This window comes from Aythya fuligula, chromosome Z (genome assembly GCF_009819795.1).
Source record: "Aythya fuligula isolate bAytFul2 chromosome Z, bAytFul2.pri, whole genome shotgun sequence".
NCBI classification, from domain to species: Eukaryota; Metazoa; Chordata; class Aves; order Anseriformes; family Anatidae; genus Aythya; species Aythya fuligula.
In genome coordinates this window covers 11,838,306-11,853,192 of record NC_045593.1, presented here as the reverse complement: position 1 = coordinate 11,853,192, position 14,887 = coordinate 11,838,306, and the positions used below count along the sequence as shown (strand labels likewise).

Genomic DNA, 14,887 nt, shown 5'->3' with positions numbered 1-14,887 from the left:
GTTTTCCTTGGAAAGGCTCAGTATTTTAACTAATTAATTTTCTAATTCCTCACATGCCATTCTTTAGGCATTGCAGGGCAGGTGTCCATTGATGCCAATGGAGACAGATACGGGGATTTCTCTGTGATAGCAATGACGGACCCCGAGGCAGGCACGCAGGAGGTAAGAAAACAAACACCATTGCACTTGGCCACTGATGAGTTAGCCAGTGCAGTGTAACAACATCCTATCATCTGTTTACTCAGTAGGCATCTGTTTATTAAATATACACATGAGAAAGATATTGCTTAACTGTGTCAACCTGCAGCCCAAATCCTTTCTATTAAAAAAATAAATCTAGAAGTGTTCCTAGAAAAATGTTTAATGTCTTGTCTTCAATAATTCTTCACGTCTCTCTTCATGTTATGCTAATCTTTAAAATTTAAAGGATTAAATATCACATGGTATCTAAACCCTGGTAAACTGTGAATATGATAAATTATTGTTTGAAATAAGTCCTTTTATACATTGGTAAGAAGGACAATTAGGCATCATGTACACCAGTTGAGTTATTCCAGTGGATGTGGCAGGAGTAAAAGCAGATGGACTGTGAAGAACAGGCTTTGCAAAATAGCAGCACCTGCACACAGTTAACAGCATGGTTGGATTGAGTTTATTAATACGCAGATTGCTGTAACTCCAGCTGAGGCATACAGCTTCTGCTAGTTGTGCTGTTAATTGTAAATTAAGGATCAGCATAAACTTTGTTGGCCTCCCCATCTTCATCAAAGAGCCCAGCAAGCTCAGAAGTAAAGCGAAGCAGCAGTAAACCTGTGCCGGACATTTCTCTATGAAGTCTCGTCAAGTTATTTTTCTTGTCAGTGCTGCAGCAATGACAAATTGAAGCCTTTTTAAATGAATGAGGGTGGCTAGTGTGTTTTGGTGTGTAAAAATGACTGAAAAAATCCAGCAGTAAACTGCAGACACTCCCAGGGGTAGGAGTAATCATGATTAATTGAAGTTAGGAGGACAAATTAGTTGGGATAAGCTTGGTATGAACAACTTGTATATTTTCTGTTTGTTCAGCCCATTAGCTCTTTATCCTGTTTATCAGTTTTATATCCCTCACTTAGCCTTCCTTCTGTTGTTCTTTCACTTGCAATTTATTTTTTTTATTTCCTTCATGTTACCTTTAACTTTTTAACATATTGGTCATTTTAATTTTTCTCTGCTTTTTGATCCATGTATACAGATAATTAATTTCCTTTATATGTGATTACTTATTGTAGCATCTGCTATATTCATTTCTATCCTCATGCCTCACTCTAAAAACAGTGTATCTTTGATGCCTTTTTTTATTCCTTTTGCCAATTTCTTCTGTGTCAGTACAAGAATATTTGTTTCTCAGTTAAGCTGAATTAAATGAATCGGTGCTTGGGCAGAGCTGTTTTCAAAGGACCATGTGCAGAGTTTAAAGCTAGATGAACACATCAGTCCACCTAGTTCAGCTTCTGCTTCATGATAGGCAGGCGGGTTTCGTACCCTTGTATGGACCCCTGTAGTTCACATGTGAGTAAAGCTTGCACCATAACATTCATTTTACAGGCAGGCATACATTTTACATTTGGAGGCACTGAAGAACAGTGACTGTCTCACTGGCTCCCTTGATGTGTGTTTTAGTGTTTAAACACTCCTGCTTTTTACAAATCTATATCCTATTTCTGATCTGAATCTGTTTGGTTGCTGCTCGTAGCCACTTGTTCTTAAGCCTTTCTGCATGCTTTCATATTTAGTAAAACCTGATAGTAGAGGAGGCTTACGCTGTAATAAAGATGCCTCTCCCACTACAGTCTGATAAATTAAACAATCCCTCAATTAAGTCTGCTGCCTGCAAATGCTCTCTGAGGTTTTCTTTTCCTCTCCTTTTTCCATTTTACTGAATTAGCATTTATTTTTGAACAAATATTATAAAAAGTCTTTCTTCTAAGGTTTTAACTCCTTGTTGAAATGCTGGGAGAGAAATTAGCTCCTTTATTTAGTGTGAAATCTACCTCTGCGTACCAAGCCAGGGTAAATGTTATCTGTCTTTTATCTATTTCTCTTCAAAATAGAGTTTAGGTAAAATACTTGAACAGGCAATCAGTCTTGAATTTTGAACCCAGTGTGCTTATAGATGTTTCTTATCCACAAGTTAGACAAATACATTTTTGATGTGTTCCTGTCACTGCTGCTGTGACTACTAACAATGACTACTTCATTGTTATCATATTTGGACTTTTACCTTTACTAGTGTGCATAGATTTTTTCAAACTATTTTCAGATGACTTACACACTGCTGATAGCACAATTTAATCCTGGAACTTTGCAGTAGATGCAGTGCATGATACCTTGAATAAAGCCTGAGTTTATGCTTGAGGATGGGACTGAAATTCTAAAGTATCTTGTTGAATTGGTCTGAATTAATAGTCCAGGATACCAGAATGGTAAGCACAAAATTGCCTTTCCTGTGCAAATATAAAAAAACGCAGAAGAGAAGGTGGAGAATGACTGGCTCTGTAATAGCTCTGCAGAAGAGCTGAAGATTTAACTGAATGTGATCAAGTATCTCCAGGTCCTTGCAAAATAGACAAAAAAAAAATCCAAAATACTAAGTACTTTAAATGATTCTTTCACTTGGCTGAGTGACAGTCCTGGGCATTCAACCCACTGTGGAGGAATTGAAGAGAAAAAAGGGAGAGCAGGAAGAATATTCAAGAGGGTTAAAAAAAAATAATAATTTTGAACTGGGTTTATACAGAAGAAAAGCCTGAGGGTAGACCAGATAAGAATCTGTGAATATGTAAAAGGATGTTTCAGAAAGGAAGAGTCTCTATGTCCACTGGCAATTGGATAAGTAGTGATGGATAATTGCAACAAGGGAGATTTGAGTTACATGCTGGGGAAAATCACTGATAGTAAAGATAGCTAAGTTCCAGAATAACTGTCTACAGAAATTGTCAAGTCTCCCTCTGGAGGCTTTCAAGAATAGGTTAGATAAATATCTGTCAAGAATGCTCTTGTTCAGCTGATCTTGCCTTGGGGCAGGACATGTACTACATAACCTCCCAAAGACCCCTTCAGCCTTGTTTTGTGTGATTCAGCATCCAGCCACAGGAGTCCAAGCAAATACTGCAGCTCTCTTGTTTGTTTTAATTCTCTAACATGATAGGAAAATCATTTTCTTCCTTTCTTTTTTTTTTTGCGTAGGTGATTGGGGACTACTATGGAAAGCAGGGACGTTTTGAGATTCGATCAAATGTGAAATATCCTTGGAATCATGGCAGACTGAGAGTAGATGAAAGCCGAGTTTCGGAGCACACAAACAATACACCGTGTAAATCATGTAAGTTTTAGTGACTTAATGGTACCTAGTGATGAGAGAGAGGAACCCACGTGGCAAAGCAGCGTAACAGGCTGTATTAAATTGCTCAGCACAGTTGTCCAACTAGGACATGACTACCTCTCCCTCCTGACTCTCTGTGAAGCTAGGGTCTGGCGTCCCTGGATGGTATGTGGTCTGAATCACTTTCCTCTCCTTAAACGTGATAATAATCATGATGCCTGTGTGAGGCACAGCCCAGGGCCCTGGAGGCTTTAGAGCCTTCCAGGGGCTAAAAGGTAAGATCTATTTTAGCCAGAAAGAAGGATATAACTGAAAGCCTAAGCAGAGAATAATCATACATAGAATAATTAGCAGCTGGGGCGCTCAGTGCTGAAGGGAGTACTTTTAGCCCTTCAAGTTCAGAGTGATTTTCAATGCTATCAGAACATGCAGGAACTAGAGTAGAAGAGGTTCCCACGGAGTCCTGAACTCTGAATGTCTTTATCTGGTGTTGGTCATTCATTTTCTAGCCATGTGTATTTTCCAGTATATGAATGCAAATAGTTCTTATTGTGAACATTGATTGTTTATTTTCCCCTTTTTCAAGCAGGTGGTCTAGGAGAATCAGCAGTTACAGGAATAGTTGTGGGTGCCTTGCTGGGAGCAGGCCTGCTAATGGCTTTTTACTTCTTCAGGTTAGTCCAATTCATTGAAGGTTTTGTTAAACCCTACTCACCATCCAAACCTCTCAGCTGCTTGCATCACATCCCTGATTGTAGACAAAGATGCATAATAATAATCTGAGGAAATATTTCTACCATAGACAGTGAATACACTTTGATTGTCCTTTTGTGTAAATTTGAATCATTTTATCAACTCAGGGCCTCATTGTGTAACTGTTTACATCTTTGAGTAATTTTACTCATGGAAGTAATTCCACTGAGTTCTATTCATTCACAAGCTACTTTGATAAAGTGGCCTGGCCTTGAAAGCCTTCTATGTTTGGTATTCTTTGCCAGAACAATTGTGCAGTCTGTGATCATGTAAGAGATTTATACCACTTGCCTGATAGTTAGTTTTTGAGCATTGGATAGAAATGTATGGGAAGCTAAAAAGGGATTTCTGTTTTGGTTTAAGAGAGCATTTGGATCTCAAAGCTGTGCATTTGACTTAGTAAGCTGAGGACAGTGAAGGGTGATCAGCATTTTATTCCTGTTTAAGTAAAATAATTTGTACATTGCTAGTCAGCAAATGCAAAGTCTAGAGACTTGATCCTACACTGACAGACCAAATTATCGTTATACCTGTTCAGCATCTTGCATATGGTATTATTCATCCTATTATGGTATAGAAGAGAAAAGGCAGACAGGACAATAGAATTAACCACTGCATGTAAGAATCAAGTCATTTAATTTAATCAAAACATCTGTTTTATAAAAAATATGCCAACAAAACGAAGAAGTAAAAGTTGCATAAGTTTACTAGTGCATTTCCAGGGTTTCAAAAGATCTGAGAAACAGGATTTTTCATCAAATAATTACAACTGTAATTCCTCAGGATGATTTTAGTCTTGCATGTTGTTGGTGCTTATATTGTATAGGTCTGAGACAAGACAATTTATCTGGGACTAATTATAGACTATGTTTAAAAGACAAAAAAAGAAACAAAAAAACAACTGTTTATTTATATTGTACTTCATCAGAGGTTCTTGCATGTTTTATACGTTCCCAATCTGATCTGATAATTTTCAGGTATGTTTTTTTTTTTAGCATTGCTGGTATTGGGAGGAATTGGTAGGTGAAGACAAGAAATGTCCTCTAACTCCAGCAGTAGAATATACGGAAACATAGCATATCAGGAAGAATGGGTCAGATTTTCAGAAAACGCAGTTCTAGGAATTGTGTGTCTGGAAGTGATTTTTACCTGAAGATTCTGTAACTTTCAGACTGTATATGCACAATCTGATTACATCTTTCTAATCATTTGGATCTCTAATCACCACGGATGGGCATGCAAATACAGTTTTGAGTGTGCATGCAAACCCCATCAAAAGGTGTGGATTGTGGTTCTGATATGTAGCTTTGAAAGGATTTAAACTCAAAGAGCTGCATTTCTGAAAGAAGAATCTATCTGTGGGGATGAGCTACTACTGGGTGTGTTCTGACTTAAATATACATAAGTAAAGTAAAGAAGATAGATTTTTCTAGTTATTTTGGAGCCTACAGATACAGACACAAATGTCTAGGGAATCTTTTCAGAATAACGTAGGTACCCACTTTCTACTGAGCCATATTATCCTAATTAAAACCGTGGTGTTTTGAAAATCCTGTATCCACCACCATGTATCTAGCACTGACTTCTGCTACACATGCAAGTGGAACAGAGCTTTCCATGGCACGCAAGCATGCTGTCATGCATCTGCACAAGCAGTACGGTGTGCAGATGGTGCTGGACTAATGCCCTTTTGAAAATTTGGTCCTGCAACTCGGTAGAAGCATAAATGCATGAATTGTAAACATAGTAGTCTTATGATTTTGGGGCACAATTTGGGTACTAAAGTGGAAACTGAAAGGCAGTTCAGAGGGTTTGTTTGACATAAAAATTAGCTTAACAGGATTCTTCAAAGGCTCTGGAGGAAGACACACAGGAAAAAACTGTGTCTAAGGCATGACCAACTGTATTTACGTCTTATCTACCATCTACATCCCTCTTCTTAATTCATCTTACTACCTCCTCTGACATTACAAACAGAATAGCTTTCTGAAAGGGAGATGGGAGGGTTAGTTAGCTAACATACAGTTTCAGTGAGAAATGCAACTGAATAAAGAGCGAGATCCGTTGTTTGAACTCTGCAGAAAGTGCCCCCCTTATACAGGAAAGAAATTTGGCTTTGATCAGTATAAAGCAGTGATGTGACACAGTTCACATGACACTTCGCAAAAACTTCCTAATCACTTAGATCAGTAATTTTCAAAGAAGCAAATGTCTGTGTCTGGGTGCTTTGAGACTGCTGTGTAGAGAGTAACGAGCATTCCTGAGCCTGGGTAAAATGTTTCAAGGCAAACTTCTTTAATCTTTGAACAGGGTTTCATATTCTGTCACATTTCATTTTTCAACTGGCACCCAGCTGTCCCCTACGGGCATTCTTTATAAGGGAAGTCCTGTTATCCTATAGCTGGAGAAGGATTTCTCACTCCGTTCTTCTCCTTTCATGCAGAAAGAAATACAGAATAACTATTGAGAGAAGAACTCGACAGGAGGACTGTAACATGGGGAAACATCGGCAGTTACGCGAAGACTCCATTAGATCTCATTTTTCTGCTGCATAAAGAAGAAAAATAATCCCATTCTTCCTGGGGAAAAAAAAGAAATGGGGAAATGGACAGAACCAAAGACATCAGTGTAAAAAGAAGAGGCTCTTGAAGAACTCAATCTTTTAAGCAGTAATTTTGTCTTAATTTTTTTCAGAAGCTCAGGAATGATTTACTAATCACATTATGCCGCATGGCCTTTCATCTCATGAAAAAAAAAAAAAGATGCAATTTGATGTTATAGGAAGTACTTAAGATATACTGTCTTTACATATTAAGGCATATATTAAGGGCAGCAGATGTGGGTTTAGTTGATGGGGATGCCTCATTCTGTTCCCTGTTTTTTAGCTCCTACCGTCTCCTTCTTTAATTGCATCTCACTCATGGGTATCAATATGGTTTCACAGACACAGCTGCTGGTTTGCTGTCAAATTTTACAAAAAAGGGGGGTCATTTGGGGTATGAGCCTGCATCACTAAATCATTGTCGCTGATTACAGGGAATAATGCAGAATTAGACATACAGAGCTTAGTCCTGGGAGGGAGCCAGCAGTTTGGGTGTAATTAACTCCACGGGGTGTAACAAACTCCACTCATAGGCAGGTGGAAACACACACAAATCATTCTTCCCTTGTTTGTGTAGTATCACAATCAAAAGCATTGATTCTCCCTCTTATGCACTGAGAGTTAGGAAAAACTCCAGTGAAGGATGTGAAGTGTCACTGGTGTGAAATAGTGAGAGAGAGAAGACAGACCTCCAGAGAGGGCCAGCCAATTCTTCAGTCTTGCATGTTTTATCACACTCTTCTCTCTCCACTACCATCACCTTTCAGAGAGGCAAATATCATCTGTGTGGAGCTTTCTCCTGTTCCCAGTGAAGTCAATGGCAAAATCCCATTAACTTCAGTGAGCACAGGATCGCATCCAAAATATGTAAATATGGAAGTGTGTAACTGAGGCAATTCAAAAAGTGGTCTTTTTCTGTAAAAATGACATTCCATGCTACCATTTTATTTTTAGGATATTTTTTTATCTTGTATTTTTCTATTAAAATATCTATATTTGCTTTGGTAGGATTAAAAGTTAAGGGAGAGAATGTTTTGAAGACGTATTTTTTATGACAGGAGTAACGTGGGGAAAGTCAACAGCTGTAAGTACATTTTAGAAGCAACATTTAGGGGAGGAGAAGTGACTTTATAGATAGTAAACTTTCTGTCCCCCGTTCTTCTCCAGGCATGTGCAACATGCAAACATTTGTTTTAACCAATATAAATGCAGTTGTCAAGTTGTCTATACAATGATGGCTCTGATCCTGAACATAATGAACTGTTTGCATATTAAATCGGTGAGACCAACTAACTATTCACGTGTGTGCAATTAAACACACAAACAGCTACCTTCAGGAATCAGGGTGGTAAAATGCTACTCTAGGGCTGACATTAATTCTGCTGCCATCGGTATCCCTGGGAATTTTGCCACTGACTTTACCAGGAGCAAAACTGAATCTGTGATGAATTAGCTACTGGCAAGTTATTTTATATTAGACAGAGGAGAGCTCTTTCTAGTCAACAAATGAACAGCTATTATTATAGATGTGGTGAAGAAGACCTGAGAAAATACTGTCTGTGAGAAAACCCAGCTATGACTATGATCGCAATGCATGAAATCCTTTGGCTTATCCTTTTCTGATTTCATAAACAGAACTTTCTGGTCTCAGGAGTCACAGTCAGACTTTACACAATAGTTATTGTCATAACTGGCACTGAAGCCTGTGTTCTACAAAACTTTTACGCTCTGAGAAGCCAGAGTGCAAATTCGAAGAAACCATTTTGGGGTAGCTGGAAGTGAATGAAGAGTGAAAGCTGGCTCTGTCTTCTTTTTGCTGTTTTTTGTCCATGGGGAAATACTCCATGGAATAATTCCTTGGCCTGTTTTTGCTATTTCTTACATTGCACTATCTCTTAGCATATATAGTGGCTCATCACCTGCCTCTGTGCTCAATGTCCCAGGCAGCCAGAGGGCCAGGCTTCCTGACTGTCAGGGCAGCTGCAGGGTAGATGATGGCTGTGGACTGAGTAGATCCAGCATCTTTAGGACTTGTTGTAACAGGCGTTATTCACCTGCAAGATTTATATCCTCCCATTTTCCAGTCAGGGCCTGTATGACTTCTGCAGAGGTTCGTTATCCAAAGTAACACTGATCTCAATGGACAGGTTTCTGAAGTAGCCTCCGTATCTCATGGGTACCAGAGAAGGATATAGGCTAGAGCAGCATTCATACTGTCATAGAGTCGGGGAGAAAAAACATTCCTGATTTTTTTTTTTGATTTTTCTTTTAAGTATTTGAGTTTATCTAGTGTCTGATTAAGGGTTTTATTTGTATTTGTTTAAAAAAGATTTCAAAGAGAATTTTGATCTACTTCTTGTTTTGCAAATATGATTCAGTATTTTTTGTATCTATTTGGCTACTTTGCCACAGAAAAAGAGAATGAAATGTTTTAAGCATGTGGAGAAAATAGGGTATGATTTAAAGGATAGACCTTTTTTTTTTTAGAAACGATGTTTCCTATGAGTTGTCTTCTGTCTGAACAAGTACCCAACAAGTTAGGGTGTGAGGCAGTAGCATAGATCTGCCTTTATGCTGTGCCACATACAGTCATGTCAGTCCAGAAGATCAGAGCAATAATACCTGACTAGGACAACAAATTGTTAGGACTTCTTTATTATGTCATCTTACTATAACTAAACATAAAAAAAAAAAAAATAGCATGAAAGGTCACTCTTTAAGTAAAAATAATTCCGATCCTCAATTTTATGTGAGGTTTTTAATCATGACTACCAAAAGTGTTGTCATGAGATATCTTTTGGTGGAATATTGATGGAGGCCTGGCCACAACTTTACAACCCAGCACTTCCCACCTTCTTTTGAAGGCGAACCTTTCTTGCATGTTAGAACATTTCAAATCAATGGGCTTTAATCTTTCTAAATTGGTGTACACCAGTGCACTTTTCCATTGGAGGTGTGGAGATCATTTAAGATGTTTCACATAAGTAATTCTTCTTAGCTGCCTCTCACAGGCTGTGTGTTAATAGTTCCCAGGTCTTCCAGGAACCATAGATCAACTGTCTTGAGTTTAGATTATTCAGCAGAGATTCTTTACTATCTAATGCACTTTTCCTTTATGGTTCATGTGCATTAGCTCAATGCCACAATGTTTAGGCTTTAAACTCAGTAAGGGAATGTCTAATCAAAATAATAATAATTGATTCTCAAGAGTTTTCAAAACCTACATTTTTGGCTTCAACAAATTACCCATATTGCAAACATACATTGCAGAGCAGCACAAGGAAGGCCTTGACTCAGCCCAGCACTTCAGAAGACATTTAAAATATGCTTGACTTCAGCTTCTAAGTGCTTTGCTCACTTGGGACCAAAGGGTATCGTCCTGGCCATGCCTGAACCAAAGGGAGCCTTGCGGTGTGCTTGAACTGGAGTGAGGTTGGCCCCATACTCCATATGTTTATTGCACAGTCTTATAGTTGTGCCTGCTAAATTGAAACTGACCTGGTGGCTTCATGTCTTTTGTTGAAGTGGCAAATTCTGCTAATTTAGCATTTCATTAAACTACCAAATATCAGTCAGCTTAATAGCTGATTCACCTCAAAATCCTCTTCTTGAGGATTATATGGACAAATTACCTCACTTCCACCCTCTTACCTGCAACATGTAGACTTCCGCTGCAAGTTGGCTGTTGCAGCATACTCTCCAAAATAGAAAGATTAACAGAAAGTTCCAATAGTACCTGTGATTTAGTATACTGGGACCCACAGCTTCAGTCAGATGCCTAGATACTTCGGTGTGGGCCAGAGGTAGTTCTGGAAGTTTTGCTAATGGAGAGTCTGTGTGTCCAGAGCTGTCTATGACTGCCATCGTACCCGTTAATTACCAGTTTCTTTTGTGATGTGCCTCAGTGAAGACCAAATCTGGCTCAGTTCTGAGAACATTAAGCAACTGCTAAAAATTGGAATCTAAAGTGTTGTGCACTTTGCCGGACTGTGGCCAGAATTCAGTTTATTAAAGAGTTACATTCGTTCACTTCTCAAAATATATTTTGTTGATCTGCTTTCAGCATGTCCTTAAGAAATGCTTTATTGCATTATTGAAAGTATTTTATAGTTTTTTAAAGGGGAATTATTAAGATTTAGCTAATGGTTTGAAAACACTGGGGAGGATGGGAGTTGAGCTGGGCAAAGTAAGTCTGCACCCAGACAGCTTGTTTTATCAGGAGGTTGATCTGATTCATTTTTGGGGCTTGGAGATCTAATTACACTCTCATTAAGCAAATGAAAAAAAAACCTCTCCTTGATTCAGTGGAAGCAAACTGAGACCCTCAGTGAAGTGTCTTCAGGCTTTACACTCAGCATCTTGAAGCAGTTCAGAGTGAATTTCTAAGCTTTGCAGTAGAACAGGCTGCATCAGCCTTAGCTGACCTTGGCTCCAGAGCAATTTTCACCTCATGAATGCCATAATGCTCCTGGAAAGCCAAGAATAGACATCAAAGACAGGAAGCTAATAGTCCTGGTCATAAATTTCTTTGGCAATTCAGTCCACCTTTTCCGGAGCTCAAGACAGTTCCACATCCTTCACTACCCTCCTCTGTGCTTCAGTGTAGCCATGTAGCTGTTCTGTTTCTTTAACTAAAGCAGTTGATTTTTTTTTGCTCATTTTCTCCTGGAGTAGAATGAACACTGTTGAATTCCCTATTTTTAATGCTCTTTTCTCCAGCTTCAGAAGTGCTCTGAAAGGAGATGACCATTTTGCATCATGTTGCCAGATGTGCTCCCTCCTCACTGGGAGGTGGCTCTTTTTTTGTAATTTCAGCCTTTGGTCCTTGTTGACATGCTGTTCAGCCACAGGCACACCTCACGTTGGGCCACTGCCACACCAGCCTCTCTCTGAGATTTACACCCAGAATTGTCTGGTGTTGCCTGACTCCTGAACTATGCAAAGTTGAAAAATGGGGTTGACCAAAAAGCCTCTGAAGTTTAATTGGAATTTTGCAGCTGGCATCCGTTCCTTGTAAGAACATCCAAGGCTGGCACCACAAATTGTAATTACAGGAGCAGTCCCATTGAAGTTAATGATTACTGGGCATCACTGGGCTCACAGGACGTACAGTAGTCCAAGCATGGTCAGGTGATGTCAGCCACTGTCTTTTGTTTTTACCCTAATTGTTGCTATAAAATGACATCAAATGTAGTGACCCCACCCAAAGCAGGGCAGATGGACATGGATGAGTTTCTGATGGTACCTTACTTCTTCTGGAGATCAGGAACATGCTCTAGTAACTTGTCTCACAGCAGTGAATGATGAAGGAACACGTTCCATGGAGGCAATTTTAGCCCTTTTTAGAAACAAAGAAAATCAAAAGTTACTTTCTGGAATATATTTTTGAAGACATACTGGAAAAAGTTTTGCCTTCAGATGTCATGTGTGTGTCTCCTCTCCTCCCCCCATGTCCCTGCCCCCCCTTTCTTTCTTGCTGTTGAAAGCACAAAAAGATTTGTGTGTGTGTGAAACCTTTCAAGTGGAAGAACGGAAGTGTTTGCACTGTGCCCATCCCTGCTTAAAGGCAGAAATGAATTCAGATGGCTTCAGGCCTGTATTTTTTCCATTCTCAGATACCTTTTAACATTCTGAGACTGATGAAAAATGATTGATGAAATTAAAACAACTAGCTATTTGTGAGAGACCTCAGACCTGGCTGTCCACAGGGGTCAGCAAGCTGTGCAGCAGACTTTGATAGTGTTGTTTCTCTTCCAGAGAATGACAGGAAGCCTAAGCACTTTGGCTTGCCCCAGTGAAGCCTTAAGTCTGGCATAAATGCAACTCTCCCTTTATCTCACCAATAGAAGATGAAAGGATAAAGGTTAACGTTGGTGTTTTTAAGAGGTTACGGCTGGTTTTGATCAAGAAGATAATGCTGCCATGGCTTTGAGGCTTTCTTGGGGTAGTGTTTAGTTATGTCCAGTGTATCATTACATAGACTGTTTTATTATGCTATTACTTCTTCCAGAATTTACCTAGCAGGAGGCCTCTTAACTGACATAGACTGAATTTATAGTATACAAAAATAGCTTTCAAAAGAGAGGCTTAGAGTTCATTCAAAATCTCTCACTAACCACTAACTTAATATTCTGCATCAAAGTCAAAATATTCTCAATAATAAGACACTGTTAAAGTTTGTATGTTAAGCTGTAGTACTTCAGAAATCTTACGTGGACTCATTAGGTGTTAAATCTCTGAAAGGTTAAAATCCACTCTGTGTGAAGTATTGCTTGGTGTTTCTGTTATGTGAATGTTTCTAGAGGACACTTGAGCAAGCAAAGAAATGTACCAAAAAGGGTATTTAAAAATAATCTTGTTTTAATGGTTTCTTTTGTAATCTCAACTGGTATGCACAAGGAATACGCAATTCTCTCCATCCAGACTAAGATCAGAGGGTTTTCTAATGTTATACTGAAACTTCAGCAGATGTAATCAGTACAGCTGTGCTGATTCATGCTTGCTGATGGTCTGGACTTCTCTTTCTCTGTGAAGTTCAAATGCAGTGTGACAGAGGAACGAGACTACTGGAAAGCCAGTGTCACAGTTAGTAATCGGTGGCCGGTTATCCTGGTGCTGTGCAAGATGATAAAAGGTGTATGTGGCATCCCCCTGATGTAGTTTCACAGCAGATGACATAATGAGTTCTGCAGTGTAGGATGCAAAAGATGAAGAGATATATTGAGAATAATGGGAAAATATCTGTGCAGTTGAGTTAGGGAGAGAGAAGAGGGAAGATACTCAGGGATTGATTATACTCCCATGATGGTGCTGTTGACTGTACAGAGGGTGGGATCAAGCTCTTTCTCCACAGTACATTGTCTTTATTCAATATCTAATTCTTAGAGACTCAGCAGAAAGCTTATTCACCTTTTAAATCCCACATAGCTCCCTTACCTAACATTTAAATGGGATTTAAGGGGTGCAGAGGAGAGGTTGTACCATGCCTATAGGTCTGGGTATGTGCTAGTAACAAAGTCTTCTTTCCTGTGCAGGTCTAAAAGTGCTGAGAATACTTAGGTATAGTGGCAGGATGAAGGCAATGGGTAGAATTTGCTGTTTCTTGTGCATAAGGTGTAATTATCACAAAACTAAGAGGACTCAGGATAGACACTGTGGACGTTAACTCTGTCCCCTTTTTTTGGGTGATGCTGTTCATTATTGTAAAAATACTGGACAACAGAGAAACCTATTATCAGTCTAGTAGAAATCGAATGGAAAGCTGCACAGTATATTTTACTGATGTAAGTAGAACTATCTGCATATAATGTGATTTTATTTATTGTTGTTTTTGTGTAGAGGAGAGTGAGTATTCATGACTGTGGATATAACCTTTGTTTATTTGTGTAATGTATTTTATTTCTTTTACAACTCGGTCATTTAAAATACCTACATTCATTGGTGTCTTTTGACTTTTTATTATGTGCATTTTCTTTTACACATTTTAAAAATGCAAAAATATCACATACCTAAATTGTAACAAAATGTTTCCATTAAAGAAATAGGAATATGGTATCACCTATTTCCCTGGTGTCTTTTGTCATATGTTCACTACTCCTTTGGTCTATTTCATAGATAGGGTAATATCAGATGGTAAGGAGTTAATATCCGGAGGTTTACTGAGGGCCATTTAAAACCCTGATTTTAATGATGACTATAAAACAGAAATCAGTCTAACCTGTTTTTGAAAGTATTTCTCTTAGTATATTAAGGTCTGGGAAAGGTTTTAATGGGTATAAACAAGTAGTGAATATTTTTCTACTTATTCTCAATTCTCCAGGAATGTAACTAAATAGGAATCAAATATTATTTAAATATGCTGGAACCTTATCTAGCAAACACTGATTTTTACATTCTGTAGAGAAGCAGAACTCACAAGTTTTACCAAGCTCATTTCTTTGCTGCAATCTTATCAAACTGTGGGCATTTCATACAGTTTCTTTCCTGTGCTTTTAGATACAGTCTTCAAATTACCCTGTTTTGTCTAGCCGCCTGCTTTCTGTAAGCATGTGTCTGTTGTAGCAATGTTGCCAAATTTAAGATTCATGCCTGAGAGTATGCCAAGCGTTTATAATCTAAAATAACTGGGAAATGAGTACGCAGAAGAAATATCTGATCACACTTGTATCACA

The 14,887-nt window shown here is 38.6% G+C and overlaps 1 protein-coding gene across 2 annotated transcripts in view; it reads left to right on the top strand.

Moving 5' to 3' along the window:
- Positions 1 to 14,277, top strand: part of NPR3 (natriuretic peptide receptor 3) — a 46,978-nt gene extending 32,701 nt beyond the window's left edge. Inside the window, exons 5-8 of one of the 2 annotated variants that reach the window (XM_032205448.1) lie at positions 68 to 162; positions 3,226 to 3,361; positions 3,951 to 4,035; positions 6,558 to 14,277. In XM_032205448.1, coding sequence (XP_032061339.1) covers positions 68 to 162; positions 3,226 to 3,361; positions 3,951 to 4,035; positions 6,558 to 6,669 — 428 coding nt within the window. In that variant the 3' untranslated portion in view covers positions 6,670 to 14,277. Of the gene's footprint in view, positions 1 to 67; positions 163 to 3,225; positions 3,362 to 3,947; positions 4,036 to 6,557 lie in introns of both variants that reach the window. The other variant, XM_032205447.1, reaches the window with a different exon arrangement.
- The last annotated feature ends 610 nt before the right edge of the window (positions 14,278 to 14,887 follow it).